Raw genomic sequence first — 19298 nt, 5'->3', positions numbered from 1 at the left:
ACACTTTGGCACCTTGAAAGGAAGTGCCCTAACATTCAACCAATTCCAAGAAAAGTTGGGGGAACTTTGAAGTGACTGCAATTAAGTTTCTGCCACTCTGGCTAAGTGAGGTAAAGCAGGAATTCAATCAAGTTAGAGAAAATTCAAGCTATATTACTGACACACCAGAAATTGGAACCAGCTACACTCCTTACCGATGAGGCCTGGTATCATTTGTTTACCCCCGCCCCGCCATTTCTTCTGCCTCGCCTGCCTCTCTCTCCTCCATCAATAGTCACGATGGTACTCTGTCATTGCTGCTGACCCCCAAGCGTTCCCACCTCAGGACCTTCGCTCTGGCAGTTTCCTCTACCTTCCTTTGGTTCTTTAAATGGCAGCCCCCTTCTCAGTTTAAATTTCACTTCTTCAGACCACACTCTCCAAAATAAAATCACCTCTGTATTCTCTCTCAGAGTGCCCTGTTTATTTCCTTCATGACATCTGTAAATATTTTTACTTTTTTTGTTTGTGGTCAGTCTCCCCCTCTACAATGTCAGCTCCTTAAGGGCAGGACCCTCGTCCATCGTGATGTTCCCTCAGAAGCTAGCATTATGACCAGAATTACTTGTGGAGTGAATGACCAGTGGCAGTTAGGACATTCCTGGCTCGCCATAGGCTTGTAGGCACTGAGCTTTCTCAGTCCCCACCCGGGCCCCTGACAGCCTTTCCCAGGAATCCAGGATTGGATGTCAAAAGACCCATCACCTTGGGGCTTGAAGACTTAGCTGTGCTCTACCCCAGGGATCAGCAGGACTGTGTCTCAGTGGGGCTGGTTCCTCTCCTTCCCATCTATCCTCCCAGAGCCTTGCCTAGGAACGACAGAGGGCCCACTGGGTCTGGTGCACGATGCTCACGGAATATGTCCTGAGCCTCTCTTCTCAGCCATCTGCGCTAGGCCTCCCACTTCCCTCCCTGGCCTCAGGGTTCTCCTTGCCCTGCTGAGGATGTAGAAGCCCCTGGCGCACCATTTAAAAGCATCAGAGGTACACCTGTCCTCCATCCCTAGGCCAAACTCCCAGCACACGCCCTCTTCAAGGCTGGAAATGTTTGCAGACATGTGGGGAACCCTGGCAAGGGGGGCTGCAGTGAGGACTCCCCCCAGTTCATTATTCCAGACAGGGTGGCTGTCTCCCCACGTGCTGCAAGGACGTGGGCATTTCCACAGGGAGGATGTCCCTTCTGTGCCTGCCCTCTGCTTTTCTCTTACCAGCAGTCACCTTGCGGTGTCGATCCCCTTAACTGTAGCTGTCAGAGGGGCCTGGAACCTCAGAGACGTGGTTTTCTCCCTGCTAGGACCCACTGTTCTCTCCTGAAGGCAAAAGGCAGAATCTAAGCAGGTTCTAGGACCCCTGGGCAATGAAATAAATACAGTGTGCAGAAGAATCATGGGGGGGCAGATATTAATAATGTAGATTCCAGGGTTCCAGATTCTGGTTCATGTTGGGGGAAAAGGGGAACCAGGAAAGTGTCTTTTCTAGACACATCCCGGATGGTTCTGATGAGGTGGTCCAAGGACAACACTTTGACCAAGACTGGGCTGGAATGTGAATGCAATGACCTTGGGCTACTCGTGCCCACATGAACACTCCTCGCTCAAATCTCCCTCAAGAAATGAAAGCATCTAAGGTCAAGGGCCTTGCCTTACTCAAAACTCGGGTGTGGGAGTTCTCAGGCTGGATCTCATCTTGTGGTTCTTGACTACCTCCTCCACTAGATTATAAGCCCCTCTTCAGAAGGGACCAAATCTTACTCGACAATGTGCTCAGCAGAAAGCCTGGCACGTGGCGGCTGCTCTGTGGATGTTTGTTTGATGAAGACAAACTCTCTGGTTCCATGGGACAGAGCTGCTTTCATTGAAACGGTAGTTTGCTAGCAGCTACAAGAAAGACTTGGGTTCTAACCTGAGAAGCCCTTCTTCCCTGAGGACCTAACAAGTCTGAGTCGGAGCCTGATTTCCTGCTGTTGGATGAGCTCCCACGCTGGAGGGGAGGGCCCAGGGTTACTCCAGCCTCTCTACCTAAGGAAACGGCAACGAGACTAACAGCCCCTTCAACAGGGAATCGGAACAGAAAAGCCACTTTCCACCTGACCAGACTGAAGGACTCTCCTACAGTCTCCAGACTGTAGTCCTCAACTTTGCTCATATTAGTCTCACCTGGGAAACAAAAAAACTCCCCAATGCCCAGGCCAAGCCCCGTACCAGTTACATCTGAATAGCTGATGGTGGGACACGTGATTCGGCTGGGCAGCCAAGCTGGAGAGTCAGCGCCCCACTGTACAGAACCAACAGAGAGCCTGGCACACATCAAGCAGAAGCACGAGGCACTGGCTTGTTTGTATCCAAATTTAGTTTTATGAGAAAACAAACACAATTACAAGAGAAACCGGGACACTTAGGGGTGGCTCAGGCTGAGCACATTTAATAACACTCACTGGGAGAGGGTTGAAGACTCTTTGAGAGATTCTCTAAACCAGTATATCAAAAGATTCAGATACAAATGATCAAAAGGGAGGATTTTCACCTACCCCAAGGCCGCAGTCAGAAAAATAGGATTCTGAGTCCCAGGGTGAGTCTGGGAAGTAGAACCCTATGAAAGGCAGCTGTGACAGGTGGTGTCTGTCAGAGACATCAGTTCTGGGCTGGGCCCCATCCCTTCCCAGGTTCTGGGCAGCGAAGGACGGCAGACAGTTGGCTCAGTAGAACGCTGGAGGAACCTGAGTGGGGACTGGAGCTTGCTCATGGGACAGGCTCATTTATACTTTTTGGAGGGAAATTCCCGCCGGCCTTGGCCCTTGCCGCCAAAGTTGCGCACCCGATGGATGACCTGCAGCTGCTGCTCAATGGTAGCGGTGATGTTCACATCATCTGGGATGTGGACGTAACGGACGTTACGGCCCGTCACAAAGAGGTCATCCAGCTCGACCTGATGCCCCCAGCGGTCTGTGTAGGTGACGTTGGCCAGGCGGATGTTCATGAAAGCATCAACATTGTCTATGCGTCCCCGGGCCACGCTCTCATCCCGCAGGTCCACAGTGGTTACCTGGCCCTGGAGGCCCTGCAGCAGGATGATCAGGCTGTTCTCTGAGATGGTCCGCTCCTTCACTGAGTGGCTGACGGCCATTCTTCCACACTGCTGGCTGCTCCCTGTGGGAGGAGCACACAGATGGGAGCTGCAGCAGGCGAGGGGGTGCAGCTGCCAACTCACCTCCACCAGGTTCTAGCACAGAATTCTCAGCATGGACTCCCCCCAGCCTGTGTACTTCCCCAATTTTTGTGTCAATAGAGCACCCTTAGGAGCCAGGTACTCATGTGCACACCTCAGAATCCTCATACCACCTTGCAACGATTATACTTATTTTATAAATGAGGAAAATACAGCCAGGAGAAGTTAAGTAATTTGCCTAACATCATAAGTTGATAAGTGGTGGTGCTGGGATTCAAATCCATGGCAGCCCGACTCCAAACCCCACATCAGCAATTCTGAACCCTCACTGCATATTAGAATCACCCAGTGAGTTTCTACCTGGCTGCCACACCCAAGAGATTCTGATTCATTTAGTCAGGGGCGCGGCCCAAGTATCCTATTTTTTAAAAGCTCCCAGGTAATTCTAATGTGCATCCAAGTTTGAGAACCACTGATCATCTAGAGTGTAATTTACACCCTTGCGACTCAAAGTATGGTCTGGGGGCCAGCAGTCTCAGCATCACCCAGGCACCTGTTAGAAAGGCAGACTCTCTAGTCTCTCCCCAGACCTCCTGAAGAATCTGCGTTTTAACAGGGCCCCTAGATGAATCACCAGTTCTCAAGCGTTAGTGTGCCTCAGAAATCACCTGCAGGACTTGTTAAAACAGATTGCTGGGCCTCACTCCCAGTTTCTAACTCAGCCCGTTTGAGGTGGGGTCCAAGGATGTGCCTTTCTAACATGTTCTCCGTTGATGGTGATGTTGCTGGTCTGGGGGGCCACACTCTGAGAACGACTGGTCTACACCATGCAGCCATCCTATAAGTAGAAATTTAGGTAACTAATTGAAAAGAATAGTACCACATAGGTTTTGAAGGTAGAGAAAGCTACGTTGGAATCCCCACTCCACCCACAAACTCTGTAAACCTAGGACAGTTACTCAATGTCTCTGAACCTGTTTTCACATCTATTAAACCATAGGCTACATGAGGCTTACAGAATCTCGCTACATTGAAGGTACTTTCTTCTGCTTTCAACGCGCCCCAATATTGTATTAACGTAACTTTGTCTTATCTATCCCCTATTTTCAGAGGCTGAGTGGATGCTGGTGGAATTTTCTTTCCTTAAGACCTCACTCAGAATCCCGACAGGGCTGTGCAGGGTGGCATCAGGTGGGGCAAGCCAGCCCACACCACTGATGAGCGAGGCTGGGAGCTGGGCCGGAAGAGTCTAAAGACCCCGCCCAGGCTTCCCCAGGAGTACGCCGAAGCAAGGGGTTGGGGTTGCAAAGAGGCAGGCCCGGGCTCTCGGACGGGCTCTGTCACTTCCTAGGAGGGACACCTCGAGCCAGCCACTTAGCTTCTGCAAGGCCGTTAGCCCATCGGTAAAATGGGGATGGGGACGACCCTTTACTCACAGAGCAGTGGGAGTGGGCTTGCGGAGATGCGCTATACTCAGCAATTCGGGAAGAAAACGCTGCCCCTGCTCCCCGCCGCTCTCTGGAGTTCCGGGGTACCAGGCTCCCCAAACCCACCGCGCCGGATCCCTTCCGATTTCCGGGTCCGCGGCGCCTCGGAAGCTAGCAGACGCCTAAGCGAGCTGGCTCCCTCCAGCAGCGGGCCTCAGAAGCCATGGCAACGGCGGAGCCACTCTGCCCTCCCGGAGCATAGAGAGCACGTCAGCGCGCCGGGCCTGCGCCACGGTGGGGCGAGCTCAGAACTACAATCCCCAGAATGCCTCGCGGGCGCCGTGGCTCGCGCTCTTGCAGTCCTCGGCCTACGTCATTGGATTCTCTCTTTCATTGGAGTCATTCATTCATTCAGTAAATATTCATCAAGCTTTCGCCAATGTGTCAGGCTCCTTCGCAGGCTCTGGACGTAGAGCGGTGACTAAGGACACAAGCTCCCTGATCTGATGACCCTTTGATTTACTGGGGGTGTGTGTGGGGAGTCGTCTATAAGAAAACAAACAAGAAAATTATGATAAAAGTTCTTCAGAGGATTAAAATAGGGTGATATGATAGTGGCTGTGTGGATGCTTAGGGATGTCCTGCGAAGGTGACATTTGAACTGAAACGAATGGCATGAAGACGACCTTGTGAAAACTAGGAGAGAAACATTGTAATTAGAGGGAAAAGCTGGCGCAAAGGACCTGGTGGGGATGAGCTTGACAGATTAGAAAAACAGGTTCGGCTGGATGACCTTTCCGTGACAGGCTGGAACATCCGTTATGTCCTTCTCAGTGTTTGACCATACTGACTATCCTCTTCGTCTTTTTTTTTTTTTTTTCTGGGGCATTGCATCATTTGGTTTCACCAGGCCAGTAAGACTGAGGAGAGTGGTGTGACAAGAGGTTGTAGAGGAAGGCAAGAGCCAGAGCATTTAGGGTTTTGTAAGCCAAGGTAAGGAGTTTGGATTTCTTGGTTAGGAGTGCTGGATCTGGAGGCAGTGCCTGGGTTCAAATCTGTTCCTTGCTAACTATGACTTTAGACAACTTAACTATCCTCTCTGTGCCTCAGATTCCTTGTCTATTACTAGAAGTGCAATAATAGGCTATCAAAGGGAAGTGACAGGATCTGATTTACTTTTTTTTTTTTTGCTGAGGAAGATTAATGCTGCACTAACATCTGTTGCCAAGCTTCCTCTTTTTTTGCTTGAGGAAAATTAGTCCTGAGCTAATATCTGTGCCAATCTTCCTCCACTTTATATGTGGGTTGCCGCTACAGCATGGCTGACAAGTGGTGTAGGTCTGTGTCTGATATCTGAACCCGTGAACCAGGGCTGCCAAAGCAGAGAGTGCCAGACTTAACCACTATGCCACTGGGCTGGCCCCTGATCTACATTTTTAAAAGGTCTTTCCGTATAGCCTTGGAAAAGTCGCTCATCTCAGCCTCAATTTCCTCAGGAGAAAAAAAGATAGTCTATGTCAGAGAACTGTCATAAGGTTTGAGGGACCTTCATTAGTGTGTGAAAGCACCTGGCACCTAGGAGATGCTCACCGAGAGTTAGGCTGGTTCTGTTCCTTCACTCTCTCGCTCATTGGTTTCCATCTCCCCAGGAGCCTGCCCTTTTCACCCGCGATCACAGGTGGCCTCTTCTTATCCTGAAAACAGAAACTTTCTCCTCCATGCAAGCTTCCCCTTCCACAGTCAGACTTCTCAAGAGAGGCCTCTATACCGGTGTTTCTCCAAGCGTAGTCCCTTTTCCAGCCTCGTATCTGTGTGACACTGGATTTTCTTCGTGTCCTTCAACCAAAAGAACACATCACACCGGACTAACTGCAGAAGCAGATTCGAGAATCCAGCTGACTTCTGTTATGACAGACATTAAAGAGACTTGCAACAATGTAAAATAATGTCACTCTTCTCCCCAAACTTTGTCTTTTGGAAAATGTAATTATTTTTAATAAAAATATGTTAATGGGTCTATTATCGTTATTTTTACATGAATGAACATTAAAATTTTCAGTTTTATATATAGGTGATATATTGTATATCTATCCCAGATAAGCAAACGCTTTTGGGGGTTTTCAATACTTTTTAAGAGTATAAAGGGGTTCTGAGACCCAAAAGTTTGAGAACTGCTGTTCTCTCCCAAGGGCTTTCACCTACTCACTCAACTCACTGTCATCTGGCTTCTACCCCCAAGACTCTACTAACTTCTCTGGCAAAGGTTGCTAATAATCTCCTTACTCATAAGGAGAACCTTTATCTTCTTTCTTAGTCCGTTTCCCTGGATTCTTCTCAGTGCTTGATGATATTGACCATCCTCCTCTTTGGTATTTTTTTTTCCTGGGGCATTGCATCATTTCATTTCTCCTGTTTCTCTGATTGCTTCTTCTCCATCTCTCCTTTTTTTTAACCCCACTCTCTTCTCCTGCTCCCCAAACGCGTGTGCTTTCTCTGGGGCTCTCTTCCCAGTCCAGCTCTCTACTTGGTCGTGTCTGTCTCCACGCCATCTACCGCATGCGCTGAGTCTCTTGTCTGGGTCTCCAGCCCAGACTGCTCTACAGATCTCCATTTTCCAACTGTCTGTTGCTGATTCCCACATGTCTTACTGTACTTGACACTCAGCACGTCTATGAGACAAATTCATCAAGTCCTTTCAAAATCACTTGCTGCTCTGCATTTTTCTATTGCTGTGGTTGCTACCACCATTTTTCAACTACCCAAGTTGGGCACCATGAATAAACTTGACAACTTCTATCACTTCTTGATTCCCCGACACCTGTCACAGGCACTGAGCCCTGCAAATTCTTTGAAGTGTGTCTCCCATCCTTCACTTGCCTTTTGTTTACTCTGACTGCCACCACCCTAGTTGAGACCTTCTTTCTCTCACTTGATTCATCAGAAAAACCATCTTACCGGTCTTTGTGTCTCATGATCCTTTGCCAACAAAGTACAATTATGATCTTATTATTTACGTGCCAAGAAAACGTTCAATTCACTAGCAGAATAAAGGTTCCAGTGCTAACACTGATTTGATTCCAACCTACCTTCCAGCTGGATCTCCCCCAGGTACTCTACCCAAATTCTCCAACCAGTGTTTTTTAAAATGTGGTAAGGGAGCCAGCTGCCTTATTGTTATCTGGAATGCTTGTTTAACCCAACCCCAGACCTACAGAATCAGAAGTGGAGTCTGAGAATTGGCACATCTAACAATGCACACTAAAATTTGAGACCCACTGTCCTCTCTAGTCAGACTCAGCCACTCAGCAACCCCCAGACACGCCCTGTACTCGCCTCTGCCTTTGCTATTCTGCTCCGTCTGCCTCAGATCCTCTCTTATCTGTGGATGTTAAGTCCAGTCCCTCCCTCAAAGCCTAGCTCAATCGCTGTACCTTTCTGAAGTCTTCACTGATTCCCCCAATTGGGAGTGACGGCTCTCCTCTGACCCCTATGGCATATCGCTCACTATAGGTTTGCTTGTTGCCTGCAGATTCGCTGTGTTGATCTACGTAAATCTCACCTCTCCTACTAGTCTCCTGAGCGTTGAGACAGGGAGAAGGCCTTAGGAGGCCCAAACGCTTCACACTACAAACCACAGTTGCTTGAGGAACACTGGGTTTTATGGATGTGGTGAGAAGGTGACAGGGATCTGAATGAAGATGTGGCAGTGGGACTGGGAAGAAGAGATGAATGTTAAAGATCCTGAAAAGAGCTAATCAGAATCCTTGGAGGCTGATTAAATCCAGAGTGCGGGTGGGAGGAGGAGGAATCAAGGATTTAAATTTTAACCCTGCGTATCTAGAGAGATATAGCCAGCCCTGGTGGTCTAGTGGTTAAAATTTGCCTGCTGTGGCCCAGATTTGTTTCCGGTCAGTGAACTACACCACTCATCTGTCAGTTGTCATCCTGTGGCGGCTACGTGTTGCTGTAGTGCTGAAAGCTACACCATTGGTATTTCAAATGCCAGCAGGGTGACCCACGGTGGACAGGTTTCAGCAGAGCTTCCTGACTAAGACAGACGAAGAAGAAGGACCTGGCCGCCCACTTCTGAAAAAATTGGCCAAGAAAACCCTACGAATAGCAGTGGAGCATTGTCTGATATAACATCGGAAGATGAGAGGACGATGCAAAAAGACAGGGCAGGGTTCCGCTCTTCCTGTACACGGGGTCAGTGGGAGTCAGAATCAACTTGAGGGCACTAACAACATACCCAGAGAGCTGGTGGCCCACTGATAGGAATAACAGGGTTGGGAGTGGGGACGCGGCTCATGCCTGTGGAGGATATCTCATTTTTTGGTTATTCAGCCACTGAACTCCTTTCCCCACATTTGGGGAAATCTGACATTCTATGAATTTTGGTGGGAGCTGGGGTTCTGCATCCCACTACTGATAATTTAAAGGCCAGATATTGTCTCTGATCTTTGTCAGCTACAGCATGGGCTTGTGACCTAAACTCAGGCGTTTAAATCTGGAGCAAGTGACACAAGCTAGCTGGGACTGCTTAGGCTCCATCCTGGTGTCTGCGTCATCCAGCGCCTTATTCCCGGGTGCTGCTGGTGCTGGAGTCCTTCCCTAGGCTGCCTACCCTTCCCTCTTCCTGGCCATTTTCTCATGGTTCTTCAGTCTTCTTGACAACTGTCAGTTGCCTGAAGCCCTTTCAGTACATTCCTTTTCTACTTAAGTAGCCAGAATTGGTTTCAATTTTTTTGCTGCCAAAAACCCAAACTAGTACACGGCCCACCTGAATTTAATTCATTTCAGGAGCCTTGAATTTTTCCTTTTAGATGAGCTCTGTCGCGGTTCTGTTTCCAACTGTCAGAGGATCACAGAGTCCTGAGGGCCATTCCCAGGTCACCCGCTCCAAGCTACCACTCAGTGTCCAAATGCCCTCGACAGACTCCAGTGACCAGCAACTCATGTCTTTGCCAGGTGTTCTGCTCCTTTGTTAGGAATGTTGATGGCACTAACGACTAACCACAGATGTAGTGGTAAATATATATTTTTTCTAAAATTTGCATCTCTCTTTCTATGGTTTCCTGTGGCTGTGTTGGTCTCTATACTGGATGTGAACCAGATGCATGTAACTTTTACTCATTGCTTCTAGTTCTTTTCTATGGAAAACTGTCCTATTTTGTATTATATTTAATTTTAGAAGTTCCCTCATGCCTTTTGAAAGTGAAGTAAATGTATTAAGTAAATAAACATGATGTCAGTGTTAGACACTAAATGTGAGGTGATGTGGAGTCTCTCAGGGAGTGGGCCTGCCGCTCAGGTGAGGGTGGATACAGGGATTTGCGAGTCAACAGTAATGGTTGAAAGTAATGGCCTCTCTAAAAAAAAGGGATGCAAAACAATTTGCAGAAGAATGCAAACTAAGCACTGAAGGGCACATAAAACATTTGGTCAGCACTGGGGTGAGAGTAAGGGATGGGGGGAGGGCGGGCACCGGAGGGAGACTGAGGGATGAGATGAGAGCAAGCAATGGGAAAAAACAAGCCAGGGATGAAGTAAGGATCCTCTGGCAACTGACCTGGCAGTCCTGACAGACTTAAAAATGGCTACATCAACATCTATATCACACAGGGCAATCCTCAGTCAGAAGCCACTGAGGGAGAGAGCGGAAGTATGGTCAGAAAGTAGCATGATTTGAGCCACCAAAGGGTGAGGGAGTTTTAGGAAGGAAGGGGCGTTTAGTAGGGCCAAGAGCCTTCAGACAGCCAAGGAGAATGGGGAGGAGGGACGGCTATTGGATCTAGCACAGTGGGGGCCTGGGGACGGAGGAGGCGCCTGTGTAGGGAGATGGTGGTGGAGGCGGGGGAAGGTGAGGCAGCAAGGAAGCTGGAGGGCTGGCGAGGGCATGGAGAGGGACGCAGGAGCAGCTGGATGAATTAAGACGGAGAGAACGAGGCCCTGGAGAAGCAGGGCGAAGGTGTGTGTGGAGCGGTCTGGAGAGGAGCAGATCCTCGGCAGCCATTCAGATAAACATCTGAGGTGCAGAGAGAGCTGGGTGTGGCCAAGGGAAGGAAGGGCGTGGCTGACAGACAGGCTGAGGTACAGAGGAGACAGGAGTGAGAGTCACAAACCCAGGACTATCTTCTCATTGGCAACCGAAGCTGGGAGGTCTTCAGGTTATCCAGAAAACCCGGGTCAAATGTCCTTGGCTGACACCACGACTTCCCCTTGAGAACCTGAAAAAATGCTGGCCGCGACGTTTCAGAAGGAAGTCAGGGAGTTTTATAGGGAGAAAGGAGGGCAGAGGGATCTGAGGCAAATGCGCACATCTAGGATTTAGGAGTGCGGGGTCTGCCTCCAGCCCTTCTGGGCTGTGCTAGTGGTGTGGCCTCACCGGGCTAACGCAGCCGGGGTTTCATGCAGTTCTGGGAAGTAACAGAGAAGCTAGTGCTATTTTTGTCAGCAGAGGCACCCACTGGCCAGAAACAAACAAGAAATGCAGCGTGTATGTAGGGGGGAAATGTTAAGGTCATCAAATAATCCACGATAATTTCCATTGACCCTTGGAAAGCATCTCGACATTCTTATTGGAAAGGGGGTAAGTTATGATCTGAGAATTTCCTTCACAGCAAGTCACGAAGCTCGGCAGGGGACCTTCAGCTGTGAAGGCGGTTCCCTGGCCTAAAAACATCCCCTTTAACTCTCTCTGCTGTCAGCTGTCCAGGAACTTAGCAGCTGAAAAGGAGTTATCCAGGGCATAATTTCAAGAGAGTGAGGGGTGGGTAAAGGTTGTATTAGTTTTCAGGCTTGAATTTGAGTTTTTAGAATTAGGTATTGTATGGCAAATATATATTTCTTCTAAAATTTGCATCTCTCTTTCTACGGTTTCCTGTGGCTGAGTCGGTCTCTATACTGGATGTGAACCAGACGCACGTGGGTGAATGAGTCTGATCCTCGTTAGACTTCGGGATCTCTGGGATCCGCTTACTGTGCTGAAGTTTCTCACCTATAGGATGTGGATCTAAGGCGAAAAGTGAGTTTACCTTTAAAAAAGGTTAGATACTTATGTGGACTACATGGGATGACTTTCCTCTTAGAACTGAGGACTAAGTACATTTTTTTCCTCTCCCCCCTCAATTTTTATCACATCTCTTGGGAGGCACTGAAGTACTTTCGTTCAGAAGGATTTTCTGGCGCTTTACCGTGCATAATCTGTAGGGCATTCTCACACTCTGTTAAGGACAAGAGAGGAATAGTTTGAAACTTAGTTGAGAAGAGGTCAGTCACAGACAAGCTGAAAGAGAGCAGCTCTATACCCCCAAGCATGGAGTAGGGGGCAGGAGGGGTAAAAATTCCCATCCTTAGGTCCCACCTGGGACAGGGCCTAGGAATCTGTAAACTCAACAACCTATCTGGGCAAGTCGGCTTTGAGCCACTGAACTAGTTCTTTCTCTCTCCTACAGATGAGGGGCTGAGGCTCGGGGAGGGTAACTGCCCCAGACGCCAGGGTGCATTAGGGGGCGATGGGAGCAAGGCCCAGCATCTTGGCTCTGACCGTGGCGTGCCTTCCCCTGAAGCACACTGGGCACTGCTGTGTGACACCCTCGTGCCTGTGGCCTGGTTGAAGTGAACACTGATGCCTTGTTAGTACTTGGTTTGCATTCTTGCCAGAGTAATCCCTGTCTTCTTTTTTCTTTGCCTCCTCCCGACTCTCGTGCTTTCTCTGGAAGCTCTAAACCACCGTGCAAATAAACTTGTTTTTCTCAATATTTGTGCAAGTCTAGAGACATGAAACTCCAAGATTGCCTCATCATGAGGCTGCCTTACCAGAGATCTGTATCTTGTTTATTTACCAGGAGGACAGATACGTTTGAAACCATTGGCATGGCTCTGGGGTAGGCGGAGGGAGGCGGCTGCTTCTCGGCAGCTCGCGGCCCACCTCCAAGGCCCCAGGACATGCTCAGAGCCCACAGCGAAGTTCGCGTTTGTGGCAGGGTGGTGGGAGCCAGACTCAGAACAGGAGAGAACCTTCCCCTTCAGCTGTCACCCAGTTAGGTCACCCCCACTGGTGGCCAGATTGCTTAAAACAGAAGGCACTTTGTAAGCCTGTAACAAGTGGTTTACAGCACGATATGCTTCTCCTCCCCAAAGGAACTTTTGGTGGGGGTCTTTTTTTTTTTTTTTAAGGCATTTTATTTATTTATCTTTTCTGAGGACGAGTGGCCCTGAGCTAACATCCGCCACCAATCCTCCTCTACTTTATATGTGGGATGCTGCCACACAGCATGGCTTGATGAGCGATGCGTAGGTCTGCACCCAGGATCCAAACTGGTGAACCCAGGGCCACCGAAGCGGAGCATGTGAACTTAACTGCTTTGCCACCAGGCTGACCCCTTGGTGGGGGGTCTTTGTAGGTGAGGAAGTGTAACTTCATGGGTAGGAAGCAACTTAAATTTATTTGGTGGTTTACCTTTCTGTATCCAAACCCCATGCCTTGGGCAAGCTAAAGGACAGCTTCCCTGGCCCTCACATTCCAGAACTGTGTTTGCCTCCACTCTTGCCCAGGTGCGAGGAGCCTGAGTGGTCCCTGTGGTTGGTCTGTCTCAGGCAATGACCAGCTCAGCTACCCTCCTCCTGCCCTTTCTCTCCTACCCTCTGCCATTCTGGATATTCCTTCCAGAGGACTGAGAGGACACTGACCTCTGGATGTTGGCTGGCCCCAAGCCCACCAGTTAGTCCTGGGATGAGCATGTGGTGCAGGGCAGACGCTCCTTCCTGAGGCAATCAGGGCAGCCGTGGCCTGAGATATTTTACATGCATCCCAATTAGACTTGGCACCCTGCGGAAGGGCCAGTGGCACACCACATGTGCCACCCATGTCTCCCACTTAAGGCTCTGCTTGGCCACTGACGGTGAAGCAGAGGAGACAGGTGTCATGGCATATCATGCTAGGTGACCCGAGGAGGAAAGAACACTGTGGCAGAGGAAGATTCTGGGGGTAAGGAGTACATATCATGCTGAAAAGCAAAATATTTCCTTGGTACACATCTCCACGTGGTATAAGCCCACACCTCATACGGACAGAGAGATGTGCAGAGAACTCAAACCCCACATGCACTGCGTGGGGCCCAGCTGGGTGTCCCTGCCACAGCCTTGCTTACTCTGCCTCTGAGGTTACAGTTCCCAGTGTACCAGGGAGAGAAGGGCTGTCTAAACTGGGCCCTAACTGTTTGAGGCAACTGTCTTTTCCACTTAGTCCAAACTCTCGTACAAGGCAGAATACATCCCAGAAAGCTCTGAAGTTTCATGACGATTCCCAGGCACCTGTGAGCTGTAGGTCCCCACAGGAAAGCTGTAATTGAAAGTGGCGACAGGAATGCCCCCTTCCCTCTCTGGGGCTTGAACCTATGGCCCAGGATGCCTTGGATGGTTGCCATAAAACCAGAAAGAAAATGGGGAAGATCCGATTTAAAAGCCGGAATATATTCTGCTGAAAATATGTGCCCGTGCTCCTTCCAGAGACTGCGCTCCTGGAGGGAGACTCACGTAGTCCGTTACAACATAAACAGGAACAAGGCGGAAGGGCTTCACCCAGTAGGAAACTAGCAGCATCGTTTCGCTCCCTGGGGCATCCCCTAGGGTCCTCATCAGGCAGCCTCTCCCTATAGGGGAGGGGTATGCCTGGTCGGCACAGCTATAACTCATCCATCATGGCAAGCAAATCGTCCCCCTTGCTGGCGCTCTGCCTCGGCGCGTCCGTGATCTCAAACTCCCCCATGATCCGAGCCAGCTCTTCACTCCTCTGCTGGTCCTGGTAGAGAAACGAGAGGTGAGAGGGAACGGAGAGGACGTGCTGGCGCCACAGCCTCTTTGTGCAACTGGTGTTTAATTTTCGTCCCCCCACTGGGATGCATTTCAGTTCCTCACCTGTTTGTCAGAACAGGGACTATAGTTACATGCTGATTAGAGAGGAGAAGGGGGGGCCTTCGAAGTTCAAGGTTATTACAGGTGGGGAGGGGAATTTGGCTTGTGTAATCCCCTGCACACACCTGGGTAGCTTGTATGTTGATAACTTCATAGGATAACTCTTCTGGCCTGGTGAGCGCTGCTTGCCTGCGTGAGATGGTAGAGAAATGGGTCAAAGGTTAGGGTCTTCTCCCTGCTACATGGTCATCTGACACTTGATAATCTGGCAACCTATTTTTTCTGCCTCATCTTCTGCTACTTCCCTTCACCTTTCCACTGTCCCCAACCCATGCACTCTGCACTCCAGAAAGTCAAGTCCTCTATGTCTCTGTGCCTTTGTAGATACCAAACTCTGCCAAGAATATTCCTCCCCTTCCTCTGCTTGGCAAACCCCAAGACCCAGCTCAGATGCCAACTCCTTCCGTCGGCCGGTGCAAAGTCAGTCACCGTGTCATCCATCAGAGCATTTATGACACGGTGATGAAATAAGTCATGAAGCGTTCATCCTCCTGCTATGCTGGGAGCTCTGAGGACAGGCTCCAACTTTGTGTCCCCAGCACTTACCATAGCACCTGCCACACAGAAGTGCACAGAAGAAGCGAATTCAGTGGACAGGGAAACAGAAGGCAACCCCCCACCCCCAAATATTTGGTTGTGAGGAGGATCAAGAGATAACGAAGGACAGAAAAGCTCTGTACACCACTGTATAAATCTCGGTGAATGACTGCTGCTCTTGGTTTTGGGGGAGACTGTCTAATCCCAAAGACATCACCCTCTAACCTCCCTCGGGTTTCTTAACAGACTCTGCTTGATATGATTATCTCGACCACCAACACTTCTTGTCCAGCTGTGCCTTGCTAAGTGAAACATCAGAACTACTGTTGAATGAATCCAGAAGCTTCAGGCTATTTAATACTGGTGGATTCTGCTTTAACTAGGTTATTGAATTTGCTATTTTCTTTATGATCTTCTCATCTGTATTTACAGGTGTCACTGGTTTATCATGGTCATTTTTTGGCTCTTATCACCTTCGGGATTTTTATACATGTCTTAAAACGTCATGTAAATTTTTTACATGTCTTAAAAAAAAGGGTTTAAAACATACTCCTCCTCTTCCTCAGTGGCGAAGAGATTCAGCCGGAATCTCGCCTCAGGGTCACTGGGTTTCTTAGTCTCCATCCCTCCCAGCAGCCTGGCCAAGAAATTCAGCTCTTCTTTAGCAAGTGGGTTTGGAGCAATGCTTTCCTGCAGAAACAGTTTCACGATTTTTAGCCACATGAAGGTGATCACGTTTCCTGTGGAGACCCAGAGACCCAGGGTGGTATTACAAAACAAGGCAAAACAATAACTGTTTAAATTGTTTCTGGGGAGAACCAGGTCCAAATAAAGCACAGAAAACAGGCTTAACCAAAAGGAGAAATAATCTGCGTCAGAAGCAGGGGGATTCGAGCAAGGCAGCAAAGCCGAAATTTTTCACAATTTCAAGATGAGTGGAAGGCCCCAGGGACCCCCGCTCTCCCCAGACTGCCTTCCTCCTTTAAGGAGGACACTGCTTCCTCTTCAGTCAGTCTGGCTCCTTCAGCATTTACAAGGAGCCTCAGTAAAGGCTCCGGGTCCAAGGGCCCTCATTCCTGAGGAGCTACCGCACTGCCCTCAGGTGGTGACTGTCATGAACGCACTCCCCCATCCATTCCCTCCTCTCTCACCGTCTGGCCCTACTTGAGCCTTGGCCTCCTCCTGACCTGGCACTCTCTAATCCAGCTGTCCCCTCTGCTGCCAGAGTTGTCTAAAATAGTTCTCACTTCACTTCTCCCTTGCTGGAGACAAACCCCTCTGTCTCCTGCCTAAAGGACAAAGTCCAAATTTTTTAAGGCCCCAGTGTCCCCATCCAGTTGAATCTCAGGCTGCTTGCCTCAGTTACGTTCTGAGGCAGCATGTGGGAGAGACGCTGCCTCCCCACTTCCGCCAGCACTCTGCTCTTTAGCCCCCGGTGCCTTTGCCCACACTGTCGCCTTGGTCTGCAGGCCCATTTCTCCTTCTCAGCTACGCAGTATCTTACCCACTCTAGAGACCCACTTGAATGTCACCTCCTCTGAAAATCCTTCTTGACCCCTGCCCCCTGCCCCCCACCCCACCCTACTGGTCAGAACACGTGCTCTGGCACAGCATTTTGTTCAGAATACCACTGTGTTACGGTTATTTGTTTCGATCGCTGTTTTGCCCAGAGTTCTTTAGGCCTTCAGGATGAGACCACAACTAAGCCAGTTTTGTGTCCCTGGGTACCCAGCCCACAGAATTAGTTCAGCGAATGTTTGCTGAATAACTGACTATTCCGTGATTTGTCCTATAGCTGGCTGGTACCTAGTTCAGTGAAAATTTGTAAAGGTGGAATTCAGAGAACCTAAAACCCCATTTTGAACCTAGCTACCACATCATCTATAGGGAAGCACTGAAAAGGGATGTTGTAATGATGAGAATACACACAGGTGCTGGACTCAGCACCCACGGACCTAATAGCACTGGTACAATGATATTTCACATATCCTGGTGTGTGGTTCCTGCCTAATTATGGGGTTGAGCCAAGCCTAAAATTACCTAATTAGTCAGATCACTGGAAGTCTCCATGAGAAACTACAATTAAAAACCTGTGTACTCGTAACGCTGACTCAAGAAGGCTGCAAACAATGAGGGAAATGCGGCTGGCTTTGAAATCTAGAGTTCCCACCCTTCTCCCCATCAAGATTTTTGTACCTAGAAATAAGCCTGAAAATAAATACGGGGGAGGGGGGGCAGAAGCTCACCTGTGTCTGTGAAGCTAAGTTCTTTGATGCTCCAGACATATGGGTTTCCACAGGCCGGTTCACACTGTACCTGGTGTCAACAGAAAACCATGAACACACTGTCCAGCCCTTTTACACCGAATTCCTTCTTACTCATCAAGATAGTGCACAGCTTTTATTGTGAGACATTAAAAAGCATCCAGAAAGGTGCTGGGAGCACAGAATACAACTAAGTAGGTTCAACCACTCAAATTTCACTTCTCCTCCCCCCAAAATACCTGGGAAGCTGTGTGCAAATGCTTCCTCTTGCAAAGTAATGGGTATCACTGGAGAAACATGAACAGTTACGTGAAGGCCGAGCCTTCCTGGGTCTCCACTGCGGGAAGGGTTTGGCTAGTTGTGCTCCATGACTATTTAACATTGTCTTTTAAACCTGTGGAGGTGCGTTATGTTCGGCCATCTTAGGTGTCCTGTGAAAACGCCAGGGCTCTGCACCTTGTATGTCGGGAGAAGTTACTCCAGTTGTCAGCAGGGATTTTCACGGCAGAAGTCAAGCTGGAGTTTTAAATGAAGGGACCCCCTGGGACTTGAATTCATTCAGGGAGGGAGAATGTGCTTACATGTTAGTTCCCAGTTTCAGGACTCGGTCTCCATAAAGTTCGAAAGAACCTTCTTTTGGTGCAGCGACATAGTTTCCGCCGTGCTTGAATTCTACGGTCTTCACTTCCTCACCTTTGCTGTTGAACATTCTACAATACAAAGGGTGATATGATGGAATGTTCTCCAAGCTGGGGTAGTCCTGGAGGCTCCTTTATTCTTTGTACTATGGGACAAAAAGGAATTCATGCACTCCTTCAAGATGAAGATGCTGGTTGAGGGTAATAACAATCATACAATAATAATAATATTTATCGAGCACACGTTATGCGCCAGGCACTGTGTAAGCATTTAGAGCCTTATTATCTTAGTCATCCTCACAGTAAGCATTTAATAGACGAGGGAATGAGTCCTGGAGAACGGGGCGGTTTGCCTCAAGTGTCTGCTAAGCGGCAGAGCTGGCATCAGAACATGACCTCCTGGCTGCTGTGCTCTGCTGAAGAAAGGGAGGGGCCCAGCATGCCGCATTCTCTGTGGTGGCCACACATGGATTTACCGGCACCCCAAGCACTGATCTGACAGTTACTGTTGAGAACTCACCTGATGAGTCCTGGAACTTCAGTTCCCCAGGGAACAGGCCCGGACACGGGCAACACAAAGCGACCATTAGAATTCTGAACTCTGTCCTTTAGAAATATGGACACCTGGAAAACAATACACTTACTGTCGTTTTTCTTAGCACATTTTCACAGACATAAGCATTCTGAGGCTGGAAAGCGTATAAGGGTTTGGAAATGTTACCTAGTGAGTTTATAACAGTAAGAAGCGAGAAAAACTCACCAGAACTCACACCTGCAGAGTTGCAGTGTTTGCACAAACAGAACTTCTTGCGAACCGCACAGCAAATCTTCCAGGAAAGCTGTATTACCCGCGTTTGAAAGATGAGGAAGCTGAGGTTCAGAGTGAAGCGACTTGCCCAAAGAGAACAGTAACAGACAGGCCCGGGCATCCAAACCAACACTGACTCTAAACTCCTTAGTTCCCTGCTAACTTTCCATCCAGCCGCAAGGCTTGAGCTGCAAGGACCTCATTATCTCCATTTTACAGACGAGGAATCGGCAGCTCAGAGGTGAAGACGCTTCCCCAGGGCCGGCCTGCTCACAGCGGGGAGAGCCGAGGCTTCAAACCCTTGAGTTTCTGACTCTGGAGCCCGAGGTCTTAGCCGTGAGCTGGACTGGTGAGAAGGGGCTGGAGAGGTGGATCGGGTTGGCATTAGAGTTTGAAGCTCTTCTATGTGATCAAAAACACCACATTATGCTTACTTCCACTACCTG

General features: G+C 49.1%; 2 protein-coding genes and 1 long non-coding RNA gene across 8 annotated transcripts in view; 1 reads left to right on the top strand and 2 right to left on the bottom strand.

Moving 5' to 3' along the window:
* Window positions 1-2369: 2369 nt before the first annotated feature.
* LSM10 (LSM10, U7 small nuclear RNA associated) lies at window positions 2370-4945 on the bottom strand. 3 transcript variants are annotated; one of them, XM_005607199.4, is made up of 3 exons: window positions 4640-4931; window positions 3872-4041; window positions 2370-3184 (listed from the first exon to the last, which is right to left on the bottom strand). In XM_005607199.4, exons 2-3 carry the CDS (start codon window positions 4038-4040, stop codon window positions 2790-2792), a joined length of 564 nt encoding a protein of 187 aa, XP_005607256.1. In that variant the 5' UTR covers window position 4041; window positions 4640-4931; the 3' UTR covers window positions 2370-2789. The 3 variants fall into 3 exon arrangements, with proteins under 3 accessions (XP_005607256.1, XP_001499097.1, XP_070105260.1); XM_001499047.7 differs by lacking the exon at window positions 3872-4041 and having other exon boundaries at window positions 4640-4945; XM_070249159.1 differs by lacking the exon at window positions 3872-4041 and having other exon boundaries at window positions 4757-4890.
* A 5749-nt stretch (window positions 4946-10694) lies between these two features.
* LOC102150623 (uncharacterized) overlaps window positions 10695-19298 on the top strand; it is a 23823-nt gene continuing 15219 nt past the window's right edge. For 2 of the 3 annotated variants that reach the window (XR_011431794.1, XR_011431793.1), the window contains exons 1-3: window positions 10709-11219; window positions 11522-11654; window positions 19072-19201. This is a non-coding gene — a long non-coding RNA (uncharacterized lncRNA). Of the gene's footprint in view, window positions 11220-11521; window positions 11655-14929; window positions 15690-19071; window positions 19202-19298 lie in introns of those variants that run through there. The other variant, XR_011431792.1, reaches the window with a different exon arrangement.
* OSCP1 (organic solute carrier partner 1) overlaps window positions 14084-19298 on the bottom strand; it is a 25448-nt gene continuing 20233 nt past the window's right edge. For both annotated transcript variants that reach the window (XM_001503624.6, XM_023633387.2), the window contains 6 exons: window positions 18565-18668; window positions 17988-18116; window positions 17389-17458; window positions 15693-15832; window positions 14671-14734; window positions 14084-14432 (listed from right to left, as the gene is read on the bottom strand). In XM_001503624.6, coding sequence (XP_001503674.2) covers window positions 14316-14432; window positions 14671-14734; window positions 15693-15832; window positions 17389-17458; window positions 17988-18116; window positions 18565-18668 — 624 coding nt within the window. In that variant the 3' untranslated portion in view covers window positions 14084-14315. The remainder of the gene's footprint in view (window positions 14433-14670; window positions 14735-15692; window positions 15833-17388; window positions 17459-17987; window positions 18117-18564; window positions 18669-19298) is intronic.

The sequence above is a fragment of the Equus caballus genome, chromosome 2 (genome assembly GCF_041296265.1).
Source record: "Equus caballus isolate H_3958 breed thoroughbred chromosome 2, TB-T2T, whole genome shotgun sequence".
Classification (NCBI taxonomy): domain Eukaryota; kingdom Metazoa; phylum Chordata; class Mammalia; order Perissodactyla; family Equidae; genus Equus; species Equus caballus.
The sequence above is the reverse complement of the archived record's forward strand: the minus strand, read 5'-3'. Positions and strand labels throughout refer to the sequence as shown.

Coding starts and splice junctions, on each gene's coding strand:
- LSM10 (XM_005607199.4), bottom strand. CDS start 4,040: ATGGCTGCATGGTGTAGACCAGTCGTTCTCAGAGTGTGGCCCCCCAGA. Junction 3,185..3,871: donor TGTTTTAACAAGTCCTGCAG/GTGATTTCTGAG, acceptor CTCCTCCCACAG/GGAGCAGCCAGCAGTGTGGA.